Raw genomic sequence first — 26616 nt, 5'->3', positions numbered from 1 at the left:
CAAAAACAGCAGATTACACTTTCTTTTCAGGTGTGCATGGAACATTCTCCAGGATAGATCACATCTTGGGTCACAAATCAAGCCTCAGTAAATTTAAGAAAATTGAAATCATATCAAGCATCTTTTCTGACCACAACGCTGTGAGATTAGAAATGAATTACAGGGGAAAAAAACGTAAAAAACACAAACACATGGAGGCTAAATAATACACTACTAAATAACCAAGAGATCACTGAAGAAATCAAAGAGGAAGTCAAAAAATACCTAGAGACAAATGACAATGAAAGCACAACAATCCAAAACCTATGGGATGCAGCAAAAGCAGTTCTAAGAGGGAAGTTTATAGCTATACAAGCCTACCTCAAGAAACAGGGAAAATCTCAAACAATCTAACCTTACACCTAAAGGAACTAGAGAAAGAAGAACAAACAAAACCCAGAGTTACCAGAAGGAAAGAAATCATAAAGATCAGAGCAGAAGTAAATGAAATAGAAACAAAGAAAACAATAGCAAAGATCAATAAAACTAAAAGCTGGTTCTTTGAGAAGATAAACAAAATTGATAAACCACTAGCCAGACTCATCAAGAAAAAGGGAGAGGACTCAAATCAATAAAATTAGAAATGAAAAAGGAGAAGTTACAACAGACACCGCAGAAATACAAAGCATCCTAAGAGACTACTACAAGCAACTCTATGCCAATAAAATGGACAACCTGGAAGAAATGGACAAATTCTTAGAAAGGTATAAGCTTCCAAGACTGAACCAGGAAGAAACAGAAAATATGAACAGACCAATCACAGGTAATGAAATTGAAACTGTGATTAAAAATCTTCCAAAAAACAAAAGTCCAGGACCAGAGGGCTTCACAGGTGAATTCTATCAAACATTTAGAGAAGAGCTAACACCCATCCTTCTCAAACTCTTCCAAAAAATTGCAGAGAAAGGAACACTCCCAAACTCATTCTGTGAGGCCACCATCACGCTGATACCAAAACCAGACAAAGATACTACAAAAAAAGAAAATTACAGACCAATATCACTGATGAATATAGATGCAAAAATCCTCAACAAAATACTAGCAAACAGAATCCAACAACACATTAAAAGGATCATACACCATGATCAAGTGGGATTTATCCCATGGATGCAAGCATTCTTCAATAAATGCAAATCAATCAATGTGATACACCATGTTAACAAACTGAAGAATAAAAACCATATGATCATCTCAATAGATGCAGAAAAAGCTTTTGACAAAATTCAACACCTATTTATGATAAAAACTTTCCACAAAGTGGGCATAGAGGGAACCTACCTCAACATAATAAAGGCCATATATGACAAACCCACAGCAAACATCATTCTCAATGTTGAAAAACTGAAATCATTTCCTCTGAGATCAGGAACGAGACAAGGATGTCCACTCTCACCACTATTATTCAACATAGTTTTGGAAGTCCTAGCCACAGCAATCAGAGAAGAAAAAGAAATAAAAGGAACCAAGTTAGAAAAGAGGAAGTAAAACTGTCACTGTTTGCAGATGACATGATACTATACATAGAGAATCCTAAACATGCCACCAGAAAACTACTAGAGCTGATCAGTGAATTTGGTACAGTTGCAGGATACAAAATTAATGCACAGAAATCTCTTGCATTCCTATTCACTAATGATGAAAAATATGAAAGAGAAACTAAAGAAACACTCCCATTTACCATTGCAACAAAAAGGATAAAATACCTAGGAATAAACCTACCTAGGGAGACAAAAGACCTGTATGCAGAAAACTATAAGACACTGATGAAAGAAATTAAAGATGATACCAACAGATGGAGAGATATACCATGTTCTTGGATTGGAAGAATCAATATTGTGAAAATGAGTATACTACCCAAAGCAATCTACAGATTCAATGCATTTCCTATCAAATTACCAATGGCTTTTTTTAACGGAACTAGAACAAAAAATCTTAAAATTTGTATGGAGACACAAAAGACCCCGAATAGCCAAAGCAGTCTTGAGGGAAAAAAATGCAGCTGGAGGAATCAGACTCCCTGACTTCAGACTATACTATAAAGCTACATTAATCAAGACAATATGGTACTGGCACAAAAACAGAAACATAGATCAATGGAATAAGATAGAAAGCCCAGAGATAAACCCACGCACCTGTGGTCAACTAATCTATGACAAAGGAGGCAAGGATATGCAATGGAGAAGAGACAGTCTCTTCAATAAGTGGTGCTGGGAAAACTGGACAGCTACAATGTAAAAGAATGAAATTAGAACACTCCCTAACACCATACACAAAAATAAACTCAAAATGGATTCGAGACCTAAATTTAAGACCGGTCACTATAAAACTCTTAGAGGAAAACATAGGAAGAACACTCTTTGACATAAATCACAGCAAGATCTTTTTTGATCCACCTCCTAGAGTAATGGAAATAAAAACAAAAATAAACAAATGGGACCTAATGAAACTTCAAAGCTTTTGCACAGCAAAGGAAACCATAAACAAGACGAAAAGACAACCCTCAGAATGGGAGAAAATATTTGCAAACGAATCAACGGACAAAGGATTAATCTCCAAAATACATAAACAGCTCATGCGGCTCAATATTAAAGAAACAAACAACCCAATCCAAAAATGGGCAGGAGACCTAAAAAGACATTTCTCCAAAGAAGACATACAGATGGCCAAGAAGCACATGAAAAGATGCTCAACATCACTAATTATTAGAGAAATGCAAATCAAAACTACAATGAGGTATCGCCTCACACCAGTTAGAATGGGCATCATCAGAAAATCTACAGACAACAAATGCTGGAGAGGGTGTGGAGGAAAGGGTACCCTCTTGCACTGTTGGTGGGAATGTAAATTGATACAGCCACTATGGAGAACAGTATGGAGGTTCCTTAAAAAACTAAAAATAGAATTACCATATGATCCAGCAATCCCAGTACTGGGCATATACCCAGAGAAAACCATAATTCAAAAAGTCACATGCACCCCAATGTTCATTGCAGCACTATTTACAATAGCCAGGTCATGGAAGCAACCTAAATGTCCATCAACAGATGAATGGATAAAGAAGAGGTGGTACATATATACAATGGAATATTATTCAGCCATAAAAAGGAACAAAATTGGGTCATTTGTAGAGATGTGGATGGACCTAGAGACTGTCATACAGAGTGAAGTATGTCAGAAAGAAAAAAACAAATATCGTATATTAACGCATGTATGTGGAACCTAGAAAAATTGTACATATGAACCAGTTTGCAGGGCAGAAGTTGAGACACAGATGTAGATAACAAATGTATGGACACCAAGTGGGGAAAGCCGCGGGGGGCGTGGGGGGGTGGGATGAATTGGGCGATTGGGATTGACCCGTATACACTGATGTGTATAAAATTGATGACTAATAAGAACCTGCTGTATAAAAAAAATAAATAAAATTCAAAAGTTAAAAAAAAGAAAAAGAAAAGATACATGCACCCCAGTGTGCATTGCAGCACTTTTTACAACAGCCAGGACATGGAGGCAGCCTCAATGTCCATCAACAGAGGAATGGGTAAAGAAGATGTGACACATACATACAATGGAATATTACTCAGCCATAAAAAGAATGAAACAATGATATTTTCAGCAACATGGATGGACCTAGAGATTGTCATACTAACTGAAGTAAGTTAGACAGAGAAAGACAATATCATATATCACTTATACGTGAAATCTAAAAAAAGACTACAAATGAACTTATCTGCAAAACAGAAATAGAGTTACAGATGTAGAAAATAAACTTATGGCTACAGGGGTTAAGGGAGGAGGGGGATAAATTGGAAGATTGGGATTGACACATACACACTACTATATGTAAAATAGATAACTAATAAGGACCTACTGTATAGCACAGAGAACTCTACTCAATACTGTGTAATGGCCTATATGGGAAAAGAATCTAAAAAAGAGTGGATATATGTATATATATATAACAGATTCACTTTGCTGGACACCTGAAATTAACACAACATTGTAAGTCAACTATACCCCAATAAAATTTTTTTTAAAGTATTCTTCATATGAAAAATGCAATAGGGTTTTCAGTGAAACCCATACACAAGAGTACTAAGTGTACAGTTGTCTGTTCTTGGTGGGAAAATCTAGCAGTTTTCTCACATTATCATATTCACAGAGATCATAACATTACATCTCTTCAAACATCAGCATTGCAAAAATTAGGGGAACAGCTGTTACAGATCCAGTAACTTATCCAAAATGGCTGTTGTGCAAGGTATCAGTTTTACTTTCTCAGTTCCTCTTTGTAGTTAAGTCTCCACTCTAAGGTGGAGATTTTACCACATAAATTTTTTTTTAATTTTATAGAAATATAAACATTTGATTTACACAGTTGTGTTAATTTCTGCTGTACGCAAAGTGACTCAGTTATATATATACTTTTTCATATTCTTTTCCATTATGGTTTATCACAGCGTATTAAATATAGTCCCCTGTGCTATACAGTAGGACCTTGTTGTTTATCCATCCTATATATACTAGTTTGCATCTCCTAATCCCAAACCCTCAATACTTCCCTCTTCAACCCCCACCCCCTTGGCAACCACAAGTCTGTTCTGTATGTGAGTCTGTTTCTGTTACTTAGATATGTTCATTTGTGTCATATTTTAGATTCCACATATAAGTTATTATCATATGGTATTTGTCTTTCTCTTTCTGACTTACTTCACTTAGTATGATAATCTCTAGTTGCATCCATGTTGCTGCAAATGGCATTATTTCATTCTTTTTTATGGCTGAGTAGTATTCCATTGTGTGTAGATAGATAGATAGATAGATAGATATACAGATATACACACACACACCCCCCACATCTTCTTTATCCATTCATCTGTCAGTGGACATTTAGGTTGTGGACCTTTAGGTTGTTTCCATGTCTTGGCTATTGTCAGTGGTGCTGCTATGAACATAGGGGGTGCATGTATCTTTTTGGATTATAGTTTTGTATGGATATATGCCCAGTAGTGGGGTTGCTGGATCATGTGGCAACTCTGTTTTTAGTTTTTTAAGGAACCGCCATACTGTTTTCCATAATGGCTGCACCAGTTTACCTTCCCACCAACAGTGTAAGAGGGTTCCCTTTTCACCACACCCTCCCCAACATTTATTGTTTGTAGACTTTTTATTTATGGCCATTCTGACTGGTGTGAGGTGGTACCTCATTGTAGTTTTGATTTGCATTCTCTAATAATTAGCGATGATAAGCATCTTTTATCTGCCTATTGGCCATTTGTATGTCTTCTTTGGAAAAATGTCTATTTGGGTCTTCTGCCCATTTTTCAATTGGGTTGTTTGGTTTTTTGTTACTGAGTTGTATGAGCTGATTGTATATTTTGGAAATTCTTGTATCCTGCCACCTTGCTGAATTCGTTTACCAGTTTTAGTAGTTTTTGTGTGGAGCCTCTAGGGTTTTCTTTTTTTTTGTTGTTAATATAAATTTATTTATTTATTTATTGGCTGCGTTGGGTCTTCGTTGCTGTGTGCGGGCTTTCTCTAGTTGCGGCAAGCGGGGGCTACTCTTCGTTGCGGTGCATGAGCTTCTCATTGCGGTAGCTTCTCTTGCTGCGGAGCATGGGCTCTAGGTGCGTGGGCTTCAGTAGTTGTGGCACACGGGCTCAGTAGTTGTGGCTCGCAGGCTCTAGAGCGCAGGCTCAGTAATTGTGGCACACAGGTTTAGTTGCTCCACGGCATGTGGGATCTTCCCGGATCAGGGCTCGAATCCGTGTCCCCCACGTTGGCAGGCAGATTCTTAACCATTGCGCCACCAGGGAAGTCCTAGGATTTTCTGTATATAGTACCATGTCATCTGCATCTAAGGACAATTTTACCAATTTGAATACCTTTTATTTCTTTTTCTTGTCTGATTGCTGTGGCTAAGACTTCCAATACTATGTTAAGAGAAGTGGTAAGAGTGGGCATCCTTGTCTTGTTACAGATTTTAGTGGGAAGCTTTCAGCTTTTCACTGTTGAGTATTATATTGACTCTGGGGTTGTCATAAATAGCTTTTATTATGTTGATATATTCCCTCTGTACCCAGTTTGGTAAGAGTTTTTATCATGAATGGGTGTTGAACTTTATTGAATGCTTTTTCTGCATCTATTGAGTTGATCATGTTTTTATCTTTTCTTTTGTTGATGTGGTGTATCACATTGATTGATTTGAGTGTGTTGAACCATTCTTGTGACTCTGGAATGAATCCAACTTGGTCATGGTGTATATCTCTTACCACATACATTTGTTTAGTGATTTCTGATTAAGTATCATTAATTTGATGTAAAATAAGGCCAATTTTATTTATATACATTGATATACACAGTATAATGTTAATTAATATACAAAAATCTTCTTGTAATATGATTATAGCAACTAGAGCAACATGTTTCTAAGGGTTCAGAATCAGCTACTGGTTGGAAACCTCTATAAAAGTTTTAATTTACTTTTCTGTTAGAAGTATTTTATTGCCCTTTTCAACTCACCTACAAAGATGAGGAACCAAAAGCCTTCCAACTCTCCTCTATCAAATTTCACATGGGAGACCTATAACTGTAGGAAAATACTATTTTATTTTATTTTGTTTTATTTTATTTGGCTGCACTGGGTCTTTGTTGCGGCGCTCGGACTTGTCTAGTTGTGGCACCCGGGCTGTCTAGTTGCAGCGTGCAGGCTCCAGAGCGCACGGGCTCAGTAGTTGTGGTGCACGGGCTCTCTAGGTGTGGCGCGCAGGCTTAGTTGCCCCGCGGCAGGTGGGATCTTAGTTCCCCGACCAAAGATCAGACCCGTGTCTCCTGAATTGGAAGGCAGATTCTTAACCACTGGACCACCAGCGAAGTCCCTGCAGGAAAATCCTCTTACTCTAAAATCCCCATACTTGTCAGTGTTCCCGACCTGCCAAGGGTGATATTTCTTACTCCCTTTAAATTATGGGATTCCATAAGCCATAGAATAAATAGGAGGCCAGTTTCCTGAGAGGACTGTATAGGTATCATTTACACTTATGAAGTGTACATCTTGTCCTTATTAGTGATCTTGTCATATAAAATTAAATAAGATTCTTCATGGTTACAAATTTGGTTTATCCAATTATATATTATACTGAACTTACATAATTTAACTACATGGTCATCAGAAGTATAGAAACCGTTAGGTAATAGAAAATATATTTGTTGGTCTCTGCCCCCAGTTTCTGATACAGGACTCCTAAAATCCTTACAATTTCCTAAGGGATAGGAAGATTTAGGAGCGTTTCTAGTTCTAATATTTGTCTTTGACTCTATCCCTGACACAGGGCTCCTAAAACCCTTGTAAGTTCCTAAGTGATAAGAGCACTATGAGCATCTTTTTTTTTCTAATAAGGCATCTCTGGGTGGGCTCCTGGATGGCCCTTGGTCATCAGAAAGTCCAAGCCATGATTAGAAGTTTGGAATTTTCAGCCCCATCCTGCCATCCTCCGGAAAGGAAGAGGGCCTGGAAATTTGAGTTAATAATTGATCATGCCTATGTTAGAAAGCCTCTATAAAATCCCAGTAGTACAGAGTTCAGAGATCTTCCAGGTTGGTGAACAATTGGAGGTACAAGGAGAGTGACACACCCAGAGAGGTAATGGAAGCTCTACTACACCTCTTCCCACATACTTTGCCTATGCATCTCTTCCATCTGGATGTTCACCTGTATCCTTTATCATGTCCTTTAATAAGCTGGTAAATGTAAGTAAGTGTTTCCCTGAGTTCTGTGACTGGTGACCAGCTATAGCAAATTAATCAGACCTGAGAGAGGGGGTAATGGGGACCTCCAATTTGTAGGACATAAGTTGTGGGTAAACTGGGGACTTACTGTTTTCAGTTGATACCTGAGGTAGAGTGGAGGCAGTCTTGTGAGACCGAGCCCTTAACCTGTGGGATCTGACAGTGTCTCCAGATAGGCGGTGTTAGACTTGAGTTAAATTTTAGGACACCTAGCTGGTGTGAAGAGAATTGGTTGACGTAGTGAAAAACTTCCACACATTTTGTGACCAGAGGTGTCAGAAGTCAAGTGTTCTGTGTAAAAGTAAGGTGATACACAGGAAAGAAACTCACAGTAGGGAAGAACTGGGTGTTTCGCACATAGGAAGGAAAATGGGTTTTTCGAAATGGGAGCATAAAAAGCAGTTTACATTATATGTACACAGGCATACCTCAGAGTCACTGCAGGTTCAGTACCAGACCACTGCAATAAAGTGAATATTGCAAGAAAGGGAGTCACACGGAGGTCTTGGTTTCCCAGCGCATGTGAAAGATATATTTATACTACACTGTAGTCTATTAAGTGTGCAACAGCATTATGTCTAAAAAAACAATGTACATACCTTAATTAAAAAATACTTTATTGCCAAAAAGTACTAACCGTCATCTGAGTCTTCAGCGAGTTGTAATCTTTTTGCTGATGGAGGAGGGCCTTGCCTCAATGTTGATGGCTGCTGACTGATCAGGGTGGTGGTTGCTGAAGACTGGGGTGGCTGAGACAGTTTCTCAAGACAAAGCAGCAGTTCAGTTTGCTGCATCTTTGACTCTTCCTTTCATGAATGATTTCTCTGCAGCATGCAGTACTCTTTTTTTTTTTTCTCTCATGCAATGCTCTTTGATAGCATTTTACCCACAGAACTTCTTTCAAATTGGAGTCAATCCTCTCAAACCCTGTCACTGCCTTAGCAACTAAGTTTATGTAATATTCTAAATCTTTTGTTGCCATTTCAACAAAATCTTCACAGCGTCTTCACCAGGAGTAGATTCCATCTCAAGAAGCCACTTTCTTTGCTCATCCATACAAAGCAACTCCTCATCCGTGAAAATTTTACCACGAGAGTGCAGCAGTTCAGTCTCACCTTCAGGCTCCCCTTCTATTTCTAGTTCTCTTGCTATTTCCACCACATCAGCAGTTACTTTCTACACTGAAGTCTTGAACCCCTCAAAGTCACCCATGAGGGTTGGAAACGACTTCCAAACTCCTGTTAATGTTGATATTTTGACCTCCTCCCGTGAACCATGAATGTTCTTAATGGCATCTAGAATCTTTTCCAGAAGGTTTTCAATTTCCTTTGCCCAGATCCATCAGAGGAATCATTATCTGTGGCAGCGGTAGCCTTATGAAATGTATTTCTTAAATAATAAGACTTGAATGTGGAAATTACTCCTTGATCCATGGGCTGCAGAGTGGTTGTTGTGCTAGCAGGCATGAAAACAACATTAATCTCGTTGTACATCTCCGTCAGAGCTCTTGGGTGACCAGGTGCATTGTCAATGAGCAGTAATGTTTTGAAAGGAATCTTTTTTCCTGAGCAGTAGGTCTCAACAGTGGCCTTTGTCAACAGATGTGCTGTCATCCAGGCTTTGTTGTTCCATTTGAAAGAGCAGAGGCAGAGTAGATTTAGCATAATTCGAAAGGACCCTAGGATTTTTGGAATGGTAAATGAGCATTGGCTTCAACTTAAAGTCACCGGCTGCATTAGCCCCTAACAAGAGAGAGTCAGCCTGTCCCTTGAACCTTTGAGCCAGGCACTGACTTCTTCTCTCTAGCTATGAAGTCCTAGATGGCATCTTCTTCCAGTATAAGGCTGTTTCATCTACATTGAAAATCTGTTGTTTAGTGTAGCCACCTTCATTAATGATCTTAGCTGGATCTTCTGGATAACTTGCTGTAGCTTGTACATCAGCACTCGCTGCTTCACCTTGTACTTCGATGTTAAACCTCATGAACCAACCTCTGCTAGCTTCAGATTTTTCTTCTGCAACGTCTTCACATCTCTCAGCCTTCATAGAACTGAAGAGAGTTAGGGCCTTGCTCTGGATTAGACTTTGGCTTATGGGAATGTTGTGGCTGGTTTGACCTTCTATCCAGACCACTCAAACTTTCTCCATGTCAGCAATAGGGCTGTTTTACTTTCTTATCATTTGTGTGTTCACTGGAGTAGCACTTTTAATTTCCTTCAAGAACTTTTCATTCACAGCTTGGCTAACTGTTTGGCGCAAGAGGTCTGGCTTTCGGCCTGTCTCGGCTTAAGGCGTTGCCTTCCTCACTAAGCTTAATCATTTCTAGCTTTTGATTTCAAGTGAGAGACATGCGACTCTTCCTTTCACTTGAACTCTTAGAGGCCACTGTAGGGTTATTAGTTGGCCTAATTTCAATATTGCTGTGTCTCAGGGGATAGGGAGGCCTGAGGAAAGGGAGAGAGACGGGTTTGAGGTTGGGGGGTGGGAGACGGGGGCGGCGGGGATTGGCTAGCTGGTAGAGCAGTTAGAGCACATACAACATTTATTAAGTTCACCGTCTTATATGGGCATGGTTTGAGCCTCCCCAAAACAATTACAAGAGTAACATCAATGATCACTGATCACAGATCACCCTAACAAATAAAATAATAATGAAAAAGTTTGAAATATTGTGAGAATTACCAAAATGTGACACAGAGACATGAAGTGGGAATGCCCTTGGAAAAATGGCACTGTAGACTTGCTCCAAGCAGGGTTGCCACAAAACTTTCAATTTGTAAAAAAAAAAAACACAGTACCTGCAAAGTAAAATAAGGTAAGGTGTGACTGTATATATAATATTGTGAACAGTTTTTTAGGTTAGACCAATCAGCATGTATCTTTTTTTTTAAAACAGAAATTTTATTAAGTTCTCCTGTAAGCTTATAATTTATATTAACATTTACAGGATTTTTTTTTCTTAATTTAAGGCTTTGGAACAATATACCAGTTAAAAAGTATTTAATTCCGGTTTGTACAGCAATCACCTAATAACTTCAGGGTAATATAGAAAGATTAAGAAGAAAGAAAAGGTCTTTATTATACACTCATTAAAATATAATATTTACTACAGTTAAATCAGTTTTATAGTCCTAGGTAATTCTTATTTTGCTGATCTTGAGTTAAACAGTCTGCTTTCACAAAATCATTTGTTTCCTGGCTAAAAGTTTCCTGGAAATTCTAGCTCTCTCCCTCTTTACAGTCTAACAAGTATCTGTTTAAGGTGATGCTATCAGTTAGTACAGGGAAATCTGTACCCATAATCTTATTGCCACTAGTATCATTAGTCAAAAATAACTGAGATAGTCATTTACTGAGGGTTTTTTGATATTTCTTCCAGCAGTCTTAGTCATAAAGATTTAACCAAAAATTGCTCAGAGAATGAAAACATTATAGAAAGGTAAGACACTGACAATTCTCCATACTCTTCTAATGCATCCAATAAAATGTATGTTATGATTGTCACTAACTGACAAGGATTTCAAACCTAGGGAAAAAAAAAAAAGTTCTTGATAAAGAGGATAAAGTTTTTGACAGTTACGGTTCCAATCAAGTATAGGAACATTAGTGTACTTTTCTCCAGTCTTAAAAGTACACAGTGGGACTTCCCTGGTGACACAGTGGTTAAGAATCCGCCTGCCAATGCAGGGGACATGGGTTCGAGCCTTGGTCCAAGAAGATCCCACATGCTGCGGAGCAACTAAGCCCGTGTGCCACAACTACTGAGCCTGCACTCTAGGGCCCGTGAGCCACAACTACTGAGCTGATGTGCCATAACTACTGAAGCCCGCGCGCCTAGAGCCCGTGCTCCGCAACAAGAGAAGCCACTGCAGTGAGAAGCCCGCACACTGCACGGAAGAGTAGCCCCTGCTTGCCACAACTAGAGAAAAGCCCATGCACAGCAGCAAAGACCCAACGCAGCCAAAAATAAAATAAATAAAATAAATAAAAAAATTTTTAAAACAGCATTCACTTTATTTAAAAAAAAAAAATGTCAGAGACTTCCCTGATGGTCCAGTGGTTAAGATTCCATGCTGCCACTGCAGGGGGTGAAGGTTCTATCCCTGGTCAGGGAAGTTCTGCAAGCCACACAGTGTGGAAAAAAAAAAAATTAAAAAAACTAAGTGTGGGGATAAGTCCTTGGTGTGAATTACCAGCTGTCTGGGAAACTTCTAAGATAGTTTGAGTATAAAAGACATCTTAATAGTTTTATTATTTTGAGTTTTGGGCCTAGATTAGAGTTGACAAGATTTGAAAATAAGATGATAAATACCTAAAGCCAAGAAATGACTGTAGACAATATTTAAGATAAACATAATAGCATTAATTGCATAATAGCAATTAATGATTATTAGGAACACTAACTTTTTATATTTTTCCTTAAATAATCATATATTTTTCTCCCATATGATGGTGGATTTGCCTGTTTTAATTAGATATCCTCCCATCCCAATGATAAATTATTAAAACTAATAATCTACCAAAGAGAGAGAAAGTTGGCCACAAATACTGAATTGGTTACATTTATAAATAGAACATTGTGAAAGGCAAACTTAACTTCTTTTGACAATAAAGGCAAAAGAGTTTTTTTCATTTACACACTTATACATACTACTAGTAGTCTCATTTTTGCAACTTCAGCCATAGGCCAGAGTAAACACCTGTCACAGCAACTTTTTTTTTTTACCTGTCCAGCCTACTGTAAGTTACGGCAGTTTTGTATCTGAAATGGCTACTCTTCATTCCTACAGGTATAAAGATTTTCTCCTGTGATTTGAACTGATAGTGGCACACAAATGAATACCCAGAAAATGCCAGGAATGTTCAGAATCTCCAAGACAAACTGACAGAGGCAACCAAATTCTCTCTCTTAATATACCACTCCTCAGAGCTCACACAGAATGGAGTATTTAAAACAATGAGAGAGCTTTCCATGTTGTTGTAACCAACAGGGAAATAAATGGTTATGTCTAAATTAGAACCAAAGTCAGACTTGGCTAAGAACTAGGAAAACAGTTTCTCACATGATTATCATACCCATAATGATATTATGCATCTTAGGTATCAGCATTGCAAAATCAAAGGTAAATTTGAGTTTTTTAGGGACTCAGTTGGTAATTGATAGGATATATTCAAGGTTTCATATATTTGAGGGTGTAAAACTATGCAGGTGACCCTGAATTTTTTTGTGGTTTTGCTTGTCTGTTCACTTCAGGGTGCCAGGTATTTTCTTTCGTGACTACTGCCCCCTATATGCTTGCTTACCCTGTTGGCACCAGGGTAAAATACCAGTTTTGCTTCCATTCCTTTGTTAGCTAAATGAAAACTTTTATGTTATTTCTCTAAGTAGTTTGGATGTGTCTTGAATCTAGTAAGGTGTAGACCAAATTTTCTTTCATGCTGAGTGCTTGGTTCTAGACACAGTTGTTTTCTTGATCTATTTGACTTTGATGATGAAGAAATATAGTTTTTAGTTGGTTAAAAAATTCATCTTTGTGTTCACAATCATTTTGGGGGGCCACTTTTTTAAAATGAGAAAAGTGGTCTTATAAGTAGAACAGTCTAGCATCTTTCCTTTCCTTCTTTGTAACTGTCCCCCAAACTACTTACCACTGCCTTTAAACTTTCACATGACTTAGTTTCTAACTTTACCTGGACTGCTTCAGCCTCCTTTCATTTCTTCTAATTCTCCAATCTCATTTAAACTTTCATCTTATACCAGCTATTTCCTCTGCCTGATCTTCCTCCATTTCCCAGATCCTCTCCTGAGTATCAGTAACATTTACATTTTAGCTTCATGTCACTTCCTTGGAAAAGCCTTCCCAAATTACTTGCTATTCATCACATTTTAATTATTTGCCTAGCATTTATTATTTTCTGGGGTTTTTTTTTCATTTTCTTAGTTTTTCTTATTTCCTTATTGTATGTCTACCCAAGTAAACTGTCTTTTTCTCTACTGTTTCTTAGTACTTGGAACAGGGCCTGGACTTAATGAGTGCTCAGTAATTGTTGAATAAATAAATGAATGATCCACTAGAAAGAACCAGTCTTCAAATAAGAACTAAAGGTTCTACAAATAACTCACTTCTTTGGATCTCAATTTTCTCATCTGCAAAGTGTGTATTAACATACCTACTTGTTACAAGATACAATAGACTAGACTTGTTTTTGAAAGGCAGTATGTCATAATTCATGAAAGAAATATATCCACCTTGCTTTATTTACTGGAACTTTAAGCCAAAATAAAATCAGAGTCGACTGAATGAGGCTCTCTTCTTTTTCTCATTTCCTTTTTCCTCCCTTCTTTTTTCCCCTTACTTTTATGTATCTGTGAAATCTCTTCAGGTTTTGATCTCATAACAAACATTAGGAACACAGACCCAGTAAGATGAGTGGAAGAGGTAAAAGCTGATGGGACATGGTGGAATAAAATAAAACGAATAGTAGATAAATAGGAGTTTAGCAAGAAACTTAAGGTTTACATCTTGAATCTCCTTGCCAGCTACAAAAAATAAAGCAAGTCAGTTAGCCTTGTAGAGCATCAGTTTTCAAATCTGTAAACTAGAGTTAACATTTCTTACCTACTTCACGGGATTGACATAAATGATAATATGTGAAAGTACTTTATAAACTATAAATCATTAACCAAATATAAGGCAGTCATTATGATCAGATATGAAATTTAGGTTCCTTCTGCAAAACTGTTGGAGAATGCTAGTGCATTGGAGATGCATTGGAGAATGCATCTTATGTATAATTCCTAAAAGGCAATTCCAGAAATTCAGATTTTAAAAATATATGAAAATACTTAGTATCCCTCCCCCCCAAAAAAATGGGTTTAAGATTTAAGCCACTGTTAAAACAAATACTCTTTTTTTCCCCAATTCACAATTTTATTTACAAACCAGATATGTATGTAAGTCAACTATTTTTGATATGTAGAACAAGTCACACAAAATAGTTCATACACATAAACCATTTGTTATTGTTAATTTTCCTTGTCCCTTTTTGTGAGAGTCACATGAAATGACTAGTTTGGAATCAGAATTATAGAAAAATAACATACTTTTAAACATACTTTTAAATAACATACTTTTAAGTGTAGTGTAGTAGCTACACTTTTAAAAAATTATCACTCTAAATTGTGAATTTGGAATTTTGCTACTTTATGAAATCCTATCTATAGCTCAATTGGATTACATAAACATTTTTAATTAATTAAAGCCGCCCAGTATTTTTGCATAAATTACTGTGAAGCCAAGTTCATTTCTTATTATATTTATAAAGGTGATTTTTAACTCAAAATAGTATCACATTTTGTTAAATTGAGTATAATTGACCTGCAACACTATGTTGGTTCCAGAGGTACAGCATAGTGATTCGATATTTCTATACATTACAAAATGATCACCACTAAAACAAATATTCAATAGAGTGATTTTTTTTTTTTTCTATTTTACCACAAAAGGAAATTTCATTGCCTCTCACTGTTTTCCATTCTTTTCTAATCACAGCCCAAAGAGCCGATTGATCCAATTAAAGAAAGAGAAGCTGGAATACACTCCGGGAGAGCATGAATATGGATTATTCCCAGCCCCCATTCATGTCGGTGAGTACTCAGTATACACAATATATTACTGAGAAGAAATGGTATTTCTTGAGTTTGGGTGAAATGTCTTTGTGTTCTTATTATTTCTACATCTCCAGTGGGATCAAGTCTTTACCATTTAATTATAGTTACTCTGAAGAATTTTGCCGTCTAGGGGTCAAATGACGTAAATCTTTTTCACCGGAGTTTCAGTAAACAACACTATATCTGTAACATTTAATTCTCTAAGTAAGTCATCTAGGAAAACCCAACTATTCATTACTTCAGTTTCAAGTGTTTTCTGTGTTCAAAGGGAGATGATTTGTGGATATGTAATAATCAAAGGAAAAGGGCCCACTGCTTTTTCTGATTGTTTATATGCTTGAAAATTGATCAAGATTTATCTCTCTATTTATTTTTGGGGAAAATTCTAGTCTTTGTTTAGCATTTCAATAATAATACCTTCCAGGATCATACTGTTGAGCTTATCAGATAAGTAAAGTGTACCTAGAAGGCATCCTGGATTTCCTGGATTGGCCTCATCCAGTCCATCTCCAAGTTCTGTTATTTTCATCCTTGAAATATATCCTACTTCTCTTCAAATTCCATTGCCATTATTCAAGTCCATGCCACTATTATCTTTTGCTCAGGCCATTGCAATAGCCTTCTAACAGATCTGTCCACTTCCATTCTTGCTCCCTTCCAATCTACTCTCCACACAGTAAAAAGGGAAATGATTTTATAACTTAAACTAAATCGTACTTAAAACCTTTCAGTGGCTCACCATTAAACTATAAACTCCTTACCCCAACTCTTGGGAATGATCTGGTTCCTGACTACCTCATTTTTCTGCCTCTGTTGTTTCCCATATTTCCCTTAATCACTGTATTGTGTGTCATGCTGGCCTTCTTTCAGATTCTAGACCATACCAAACTCTTTCCAACCAAAAGATCATTATGCTTATTATTACCATTGCCTGCAAAGCTCTTCTTCAAACTTCCCATGGTGGATTTCTTCTCATCCTTTGAGGATGAGCTAAATGTCAGTACCAGCTTAAATATTATTTTCTTTAAAATTTTTTTCCTGATTATCCTACCAAAAAGGGTTCCTCCCTCTATATCAAGTCTGTATCACAGCACCCTGTTTACTTTTTTCTATAATCTATAATTACTGTATTTGTTTACTCATTTAGTAATGCCTCCTCCACCAGATTATAAGCTCTAGGAGCACAGGATCATTTGTCTTTCTTATTCTCCTTTGATTTCCCCGTGCTTCGTACATAATAGGAGTTTAACAAATATTGGTTATACAATGAAAGAAAAGGAGAAATTAGAATACATAATTGAATATAGGATGAGAATTTTTTTTTCCAGGAACAACTTACTTGTGTAGTAGATGTTGATCCGGTGCTTTTAGTGTTCTCTTCAACTATGACTTTCTTGACTCTCTTGACTATGGGGCTTTTCTGTGTGTTATGATTATCTAGTTCCTTTTTTCTCCCCAGAGGGCCCAGCGCCAGCAATGTATGTAAAGCAACAGGGGTAGACAAGTTCTGCAATAAAGATTTGTTTGCTTTAATTATTCTGTATTGGGTGGCTAGAGAATAGTTTAAGTACAACATAGCATTACAAGGTTTAATTCTCAGCTAGATAACTGTACTGTTGCTTACTTAAGAAAGGTAATAGTAAGTAAGTTCCGTATTCTCTGGGCTTAGTGCCACAGTTCTTTTGAAAGAGCCTTTTGTTTTTAGTAGTGAGGTCATAGCAGTGGAAGAAGATTCTCAGCAGATTTAGCTATTTCCTAGAATGTGCTAATGATAAATAGGCTTTGAAAATAAGAGGTAATTTTAAAAGTTCTGTGTAAAGGAAAACATGACCATTTTGGTCTCACTGGTTTTGCTCTGGATGGGAAATTGGCTAATTCATAACTCAAATTTTGGAAGGAAGCTCTGACTATTCAAGGGGGTGATTGAGTCAGTTAATTCCAAGGGAGATGAGATGAATAATGGATAGGCCAATATTTCTGTCACATATCTGGCATGAATAGTGGTAAAGAGGTCCAGAATGGAAATCCCTTAATTTAAATAAAGATTTTCTCTCTCTAAATCCCCACTTTAGTCTCTTACTAAGACTAATCTGTACTCAGTGGTCTGCAAATTAAGTAAATAATGGAAAAATCTGTCCAAGTAGTGGCCCTTTTTTCCTGTGAAACAAGACATAAAATCAGGCTGTTACAGGATACAATTTTTTTTTCTGGACAGTGCTGTTTTGTTGTTCAGATAATAATTTATGATTAGGATAGGCAGGGAGGCCAGTCAGCTGTTTCAAACAGGTCACTTCCAGTATCATATAAACAAAGAGCATGACTTTGAGTCAGCCAGACCTAGGTTCATCTCTGTCTTTGCGATACTAGTTATGTGAATAAAATAGTTATACAGATAAAATAATAATGCATCTTATCATCAATGGAGTCATTCAATAAATGGAAGGTAATATTTATTTTTTAATTTTTAATGAAATCAGGTTTCTTTATCTCTTTAGAGAAATACACTTCAAAAAAATTTACTTTTTATGATAAATACTCATTTATCAAACTGTATATTATACCTTTACATTTTTAGTCAATTGATTTTTTACAACAGTGCCACAACAGTGCCACAACAGTTCAATGAGGAAAGCATGGTCTTTTCAACAGATGGTTACTGTGATAGCTGGATATGCACATACAAAAGGATAAAGTAACTCAAAATGGATCATCAACCTAAATATAAGAGCTAAAATTATAAAACTCTTAGAAGAAAGCATAAGAGTAAATCTTTGTGACCTTGGGTTAGGTAATAATTTCTTAGGTGTCTGACACCAAAATCATGTACAACAAAAGAAAAAAAGAGACAAATTGAACTTCATCAATATTTAAAACTTTTGTGCTTCAAAGAACACCATCAAGAAACTGAAACAACCCACAGAAAGGGAGAAGCATTTTCAAATCATATATCAAATAAGAGACTTGTATCCAGAAACCCACATATATAAAGAACTGTTATAATTCAATAATAAAAAGACAAACAACAGAATCTTTTCAATGAGTAAATGATTTGAATTGATCTTTCTCCAAAAAAAGATATAGAAATGGTCAATAAGCACATGAAAAGATGCTCAACATCATTAGTCATTAGGGAAATGGAAATCAAAACCATAATGAGATTATCACTTCACACCCACTGGGATGGCTTTAATTAAAGGATTAATGAGGGTGTGAAGAAACTGGAACCCTCATACATTGCTGGTAAGAATGTGAAGTGGTGTAAACCTCTTTGGAAAACATTTTAGTAGTTCCACAACAAGTTAATCACAGATTTAATATAAGACCTAGCAATACTGCTGCTTAGATACATACCCAAAAGAATTGAAAACATACATCCAAAGGACTTCCCTAGTAGTCCAATGGTTAGGACTCCACGCTTCCACTTGGGGCGGGGGGAGGGGGTGTACGATCCCTGGTCAGGGAACTGGAATCCCACCATGCCGTGCGTAAACAAGATGTGATATATCTGCACAATGGAATGTTATTGGGCAATAACAAGAAATTAAGTACTGAGACATGCAACAACATGGGTGAACCGTGAAAACATTATGCTTTGTGAAAGAAGACAGTCACAAAACACCAAGTGTTTTATGATTCCATTTATATGAAATGTCTAGAATAGGCAAATACATAGAAACACAAAGTAGATGAATGGTTTCCAGGGACTGGGGGTAGGGGAGAATGTGGAGTGACTGCTAATGGGTACAAGGTTTCTTTTGGGGATGATGAAAATGTTCCCAAATAATGTTGATTATATTAGTCAGAAGTCTCCAAGGAAACAACCAATAAGATATATAGGGAGCAAGGTTTATTTTAAGGACTTGGCTTACGCAGTTGTGGAGGCTAGCAAGTCCAAAATCTGCAGGGGAGGCTGGCAGCATGGAGACCCAGGAAAAAGTTGATCTTACAGCTCAAGCAGTCTGAAGGCAGTCTACTGACAGAATTCACTCTGTGGAGGTCAGTCTTTATTCTTTTGAGGCCTTCAGCTGACTGGATGAATTCTACCCACGTTATGGAGAATAATCTTCTTTCCTTGGAATCTTTTGATTTGCATGTTAATCTCATCTAAAAAATACTTTGACAGGCACATCTAGAATCATGTTTAACCAAATATCTGGGTACTGTGACCCAGCCAAGTTGGCACATAAAATTAACCATCCTGTAGTGATGGCTACACACTCTGTATACTAAAACCCACTGAATAGTACATTTTAAAAAGTTGAATTTTATGGTTTGTGAATTTTGCCCCAATAAAGCTGTAATTTTGAAAATGTATATTATATTTATGTTGGTTTGGTCAGGCATATATTTATAAAAATTGCAGTGATTATACAATGCAAAAGAAAAATTTTAATGCTTTGAGCTTTATGTTCACAGCTACTTTTAATGTTAATTTAAACACTTTGTTGTAGAGTAGGAGGATAGATTGTTCAATAAAAGAATTTCAAGCATAAAAAACATATAATATTAAGATAAAATTCCCCAGAATAAGTGAAATAGAAATAATGTTCAAGGATAAAAAGAAATGATTTAATTTTCTAAATGTTAAAGAAGGGAGTATTCCTTTTTTAATGAATAGTGATAAGTATTAAATCCCTGTGGTATGCAGGTTCATCATGTTTAAACACTATAACCAAATATTACATCATTTGCAACTGTTTAAACTTTACATTTAAAAATGCATAAGGGGATTCATAATTTTTCAAAAGTCTTCTGGGGAGTATGAGAGCAAAAAAAGTGAAGACATAGGCTTTCACATTTGGCTTCTGGCATCAGTTAGGCCTTGAGTCAAATTCCACCTCCAACAATTACTAGCTGTGTGACCCTGGGCAACTTGACACATCTCAAGGCCTCAAATTCTTTAGTGTAAAATAGAAATTAGTATGAATATTAAATAAAATAATGCATGTAAAGTACTTAGCACAGTACCTAACACAGTAATCATTCAATAACTGGTAATTACTGAATTGAAGCTGTTTTTGCAGTAGACTATCAGTCAGCGAGAATCCATTACTTAGTATGTAGGCCCTCCTCCTTTTTACTCTGACAGTTGTTGTGAAATATATCGTGATACCCTTTTCTGCTGAGCTCAGAAAAGAATTCAGAATCCTTTTCAACATAGCTTTTGTCATTTGCCCCTACAAGTCATTCAGACTTAGGCCAAATCTTGACTGCTTTTCCTGATACAGTGGAAAGAACATAGGCCTTATGTGCAGAAAAGAATTAAAATAGCAGACCTAAGACTTCTATTCTTAGAAAGTCCTGCTTACAAGGTTGACCATTAGCTGGCATCTGGAAACTTGAATAGTAAACAGTTCCCTCTATTATAAAACTTTCCCTAGATGGTAGGAGAGTCTTACTGTGCCTACCATGTATAAACTGTATGGTTTCTGCTGAACACTTGGTTTCATTCTAAGAGAATGGAATTTTGGTACATCCTAGGCAGAGGGTACCTAAATGACCAGCCACCAGTTAAAACCTTGGGTGCTGAGTTCTAATGAGCTCTCTTGGTAGCCAACATTTTACATGTATTGTCACAGTACATTGCCAAAGATTGCATCTTGCATGACTCTACTGGGAGAGAACGTTTGTAAACTTGTGCCTGGTTCCCTCCAGATTTTGCCCAATGTATTTTTTCTCTTTATGGATTTTGCTTTGTGTCTTTTTGCTCTACTAAAGTATAGCCATGAGTCTGACTATATGCTGAGTCCTCTGAGTCACCAGACCTGAAGGTGGTCTTGGGGACCCTCGACACACCTTTGAATCAAACACAAGAGACTCCTCTTTTCATTTCACACTCTTGTAGCTAGGTGATCTTGAACAAGTTAATTATCTACTCTACATCTCAGCATCTTCACCTATATATTGAGACTGTTTCCAACCTGAGTTGTGAGAATTAAATGATATTTATTTTGAAATAATTAACACAGAGTGGATACCCCCTCCCCTTGGTTTACTATGACCAAGTAAAGTTGTCCCTCTGTATCCGTGGGGTATTGGTTCCAGGAGCCTCCTCATGTATTAAAATCCAAGGATGTTCAAGTCCCCTATATAAAATGGTGTAGTATTTGCATATAACCTACACACATCCTCCTGTAGACTTTTAATCATCTCTAGATTACTTATAATGCTGTGTATATAGTTACCAGCACTGGGCAAATTCAAGTTTTGCTTTCTGGAATTTTCTGGAATTTTTTAAAATTTATTTTTGATCCAAGTTTGGTTGAATCCACAGATGCTTAGAACCCACAGATATGGAGGACTGACTGTACTCAATGTCAGTGAGAAGAGTAAAGCCATCCCACTTATTTCTAGAAAACTGGTAGATAATAATGAACAGAAATCAGTAAAATATTAAACAGACAATAAGGGAACAAAGGTTTGAAAACAGCAACAAAATTAATAACCTCTCGCTGCACTGATCAAGACAAAGGAAGAGGTAACACAAATTACCAGTATCCATACTAATGATCCTACAGTCATTAAGAGGCTAATAATATAAATAAATTTATGCCAATATGTTTAACAATATATGAAATGGGCAAATTCCGTACAAAATACAACTTATAAATGAAATTAAATATCTGAATATCCTATAATTGTTTAAAGAAATTGAGTTCCTTACTAAATCTTTCACATGAAAAATTCCAGAACTGGGGCTTCCCTGGTGGCACAGTGGTTAAGAATCCGCCTGCCAATGCAGGGTACACGGGTTCGAGCCCTGGTCCGGGAAGATCTCACATGCCGCGGAGCAGCTAAGCCCGTGCACCACAACTACTGAGCCTGCGCTCTAGAGCCCGCGAGCCACAACTCCTGAGCCTGCGTGCCACAACTACTGAAGCCCGTGTGCCTAAAGCCCGTGCTGTGCAACAGGAGAAGCCACTGCAATGAGAAGCCCGCGCACTGCAACGAAGAGTAGCCCCCATTCTCCAAACTAGAGAAAGCCCGAGCACAGCAACAAACACCCAATGCAGCCAAAAAAAAAAAAAAAAAAAAATTTCCGGAACTAAACGGTTTTCCCTTGTGAACTCTTCTATATATTTGAGAAACAAATAACACCAGTCTTAACACAAACACTTCGTGAAAGTAGGGGAGAAACAATTCCCAACTCGTTTCATAAGCTTAGTGTAACCCTGATAGAAAACCTGACAAAGACTTTAGTTGAAAAAAACAACTACAGAACAAAGTTGATTATAAACTCTTAGAACTAGAAAGGAATTTCCTCAGTGTTATATTGAATAAAAAGCAGATCATACTTAATGATAGGATATTGAATGCTTCCTTCTAAAATTGGAAAGAAGGTAAAAATGTTCACTCTATTTACTTCTTTTCAGCATTATTCTGAATGTCCTACCAGTGCAATAAGGCAAGAAGATGAATAAAAGTCATAAAGATCAGGAAGGAAAAAGTAAAACTGTTTCTGTTTGCAAATAACATGATCGTGTATGTAGAAAATCCAAAGAGATGCACTAAAAAGTTACTACAACTAGTAGCAAGGCTACTGGGGAAAAAAAATCAGTATATAAAAATCAATTGTAGGGCTTCCCTGGTGGCACAGTGGTTGAGAATCTGCCTGCTAATGCAGGGGACACGGGTTCGAGCCCTGGTCTGGGAAAATCCCACATGCCACGGAGTAACTAAGCCCGTGAGCCACAACTACTGAGCCTGCGCGTCTGGAGCCTGTGCTCCGCAACAAGAGAGGCCACGATAGTGAGAGGCCCGCGCACCGCGATGAAGAGTGGCCCCCGCTTGCTGCAACTAGAGAAAGCCCTAGCACAGAAACGAAGACCCAATGTAGCAATCAATCAATAAATAAATCTAAAAAAAAAAAAATAATCAATTGTATTAAAAAACTAAACATACTCCTACCATACAATCCAACAATTGAACTCCTTGGTATTTACCCAAAGAAGTTGAAAACCTAAGTCTGTGTAGGAACCTGCACACAGATGTTTAAAGCAGCTTTATTCATAATCACCAAAACATGAAAGCAACCAAGATGTCTTTCAGTAAGTGAATGGATAAACTGTGGTACATCCAGACGGTGGAATATTATTCAGCACTGAAAAGAAATAGCTATCAAGCCATGAAAAGACGTTGAAGAATTTTAAATTCATAGTACTGAATGAAAGAAGCCAATCTGAAAAGGCTACATACTGTATGATTCCAACTAAATGACATTCTGGAAAGCAAAACTGTGGAGACATTAATAAGATCAGTGATTGCCAGTGGTTTGAGGGGAAGGAAGGATGAATCTACAGAGCACAGAGGATTTTTAGGGCAATGAAACTATTCATTATGACACCTTAATGGTGAATACATATCATTATACATTTATCCAAAGCCGTAGAATATGCAATACTAAGATACTAATGTAAACTATGGACTTTGAGTGATAATGATATGTCAGTATATGTTCTTGAGTTGTTAACAAATGTACAGCTCTGGTGGAGGATGTTGATAATGGGGTAGGCTATGCATGTTTAGGGGCAGGAGGTATATATAAAATCCCAAAATCTCATAACATAATACAAAAATGTCTAGGTTTGAACTGAAAATCATATGTCATACCAAGAACCTGGGAGATCTCAAACTGAATTTTAAAAGGCATCAATGTATGCCAACACCAAGATATTAGAATTATCTGACAAAGATTTTACAGCAGTTATGATTTTTAAAAAACACTTCAACAAGCAGTTATAAACATGCTTAAAACATAAAAAGATAGAAAGCCTTGGCAAAGAAATGAAAAATAGGAAAAACAAATATAATTTTTAGAATTGAAAGATGCAGTAGCTGAAATTAAAAGCTCGGGGATAGACTCAACAGCAGAATGAAAGATATACAGGAAAGAATCAGTGAACTAGGTGATGGAGTGTTACAAGTATTACCCAATCTGAACAAAAGAGAAAATAGACATTTAAAAAAAAACAAACCAGAGGCTATGGGACCATAACAAAAGAGCTAATATTTATATTCTTGGTGTCCTGGAAGGAGAAAAGAAAGAAGATAGAGATTAAAAAAAGTACTTGAGTAAATAATGGCTTGAAAACTTCCCAAATTTGTCAGAAGACATAAACCTTCTGATTCAAGAAGATGAGCCAAACCCAGAACAGGGTATAGTCAAAGAAATCCATGCTGAGACACATGATCAAACTTGAGCATACTAAAGACAAAACAATTTTAAAACAATGAGAGAGAAATGACTCCATATCCATAGGGGTAAAATGAATCAAATGACAGTGGGTTTCATGTCTGAATTCATGTAAGTGGCACATTTTTCAAGTACTGAAAGAACTGTCAAACCAGAATCCTATACCCAATGAAAATATCCTTCTTTCAGGAATTGAGAGAAGCAAAGGATTCTTAGGTTTGTTGCCAGCAAATCTATCCTATGGGTAAAGGAAGTTCTCTAAACAGAAAGAAATAAAAGAAGGAACCTTGGAACATCAGGAAAGCAGAAAGAATACAGTAAGCAAAAATATGGGCATTTACAATAGGCGTTCCTTCTCCTTTTGAGTCTTCTAAGTAATTGTTTAATGGATGAAGCAAAAAATTTTAACACGGTTGTACTTTTATTTTTAACAGCTTATTGAGGCACAATTCACCCATTTTAAAGCACACAGTGGTTTTGGTATATTACATTACTAATTTTAACTTGAGGTAAAATATACATAACTTAAGTTTTGCATTTTGACCATTTTTAAGTATAAGGTTCAGTGGCACTAAGTACATTCACGCTGTTGTGCAACCATCACCCCTGTGCATTTCTAGAACTTTTTCATCATCCCAAACTGAAACTCTGTACCCATTAAATAACAATTTCCTATTCTCCCCTTCCCCCAGCCTCTGATAACCACTGTTCTTCTTTCTAGCTCTACGAATTTGACTATTATAGGTACCTCATATAGGCGAAATCTTACAATATTTGTCCTTTTGTGTCTTCCTGATTTCACTTAACATAATGTCTTTATGTTAACATAAGGTTCTTCCATTTTGCAGCATATATGAGAATTTCATTTCTTTTTAATGGTGGATAGTATTCCTTTGTGTGTGTGTATGTATACATACGCACACATTTTGTTTATCCATTCATCTGTCAATGGACATTTTCTAGTGTTTTCACTTTTTTGCAATTGTGAATAATACTGCTATAAACATTGGCTTACAGAATTCTCTGTTGAGGACCCCCGCTTTCAGTTCTTTTATGTGTGTACCCAGAAGTGTAATTGCTTTATCATATGGTACATCTACAGACTATATACCATTTTACATCCCCACCAGCAAATCTTAAGAGTTCAATTTCTCCACATCCTTGGTAATACTTGTCATTTTCTGTTTTTTTCCATAATAGCCATCCTAACAGATGTGAAGCAGTATCTCGTTGTGGTTTTGATTTTCATTTTCCTAATGATTAGTAATGTTGAGCATCTCTTTATGTACTTATTGGCCATTTGTATATCTTCTTTACTGAAATGTCTACTCAAGTCCTTGTCTTTTTTTTTTTTTTAACAGTAGGACCTTGTTGGTTATCTGTTTTAAATATAGCAATGTGTGCATGTCAATCCCAAACTCCCAATCTATCCCTTCCCCCCACGCTTCTCCCCTGGTAACCATAAGTTTATTCTCTGAGTTTTTGAGTCTGTTTCTGTTTTGTAAGTAAGTTCATTTGTATCTTTTTTTTTTTTTTTTTTAGATTCTGCATGTAAGCGATATCATATGATATTTGTCTTTGTCTGACTCACTTCACTTAGTATGATAATCTCCAGGTCCATCCATGTTGCTGAAAGTGGCATTATTTCATTCTTTTTAATGACTAATATTCCATTATATATATGTACCACATCTTCTTTATCCATTCATCTGTTGATGGACATTTAGATTGCTTTCATGTGTCAGCTATTGTAAACAGTGCTGCAGTGAACATTGGGGTGCACATATCCTTTCAAACCATGTTTTTCACCAGATATATGCCCAGGAGTGGGATTGCTGGATCATATGGTAGCTCTATTTTTAGTTTTCTTAGGGAACCTCCACACTGTTCTTCATAGTGGCTGTACCAATTTACATTCCCACCA

At 36.7% G+C, this 26616-nt stretch overlaps 1 protein-coding gene across 9 annotated transcripts in view; it reads left to right on the top strand.

The window, feature by feature from the left end:
* Positions 1-26616, top strand: part of ASH1L (ASH1 like histone lysine methyltransferase) — a 209302-nt gene that overhangs the window by 127394 nt on the left and 55292 nt on the right. For all 9 annotated transcript variants that reach the window (XM_068540958.1, XM_068540954.1, XM_068540956.1 and 6 more), the window contains one exon: positions 15381-15475. In XM_068540958.1, coding sequence (XP_068397059.1) covers positions 15381-15475 — 95 coding nt within the window. The remainder of the gene's footprint in view (positions 1-15380; positions 15476-26616) is intronic.

The sequence above is a fragment of the Eschrichtius robustus genome, chromosome 3, assembly GCF_028021215.1.
Source record: "Eschrichtius robustus isolate mEscRob2 chromosome 3, mEscRob2.pri, whole genome shotgun sequence".
Taxonomy (NCBI): Eukaryota; Metazoa; Chordata; class Mammalia; order Artiodactyla; family Eschrichtiidae; genus Eschrichtius; species Eschrichtius robustus.
Note: the sequence above shows the minus strand (reverse complement) of the source record. Positions and strands in the feature narration are given on the sequence as shown.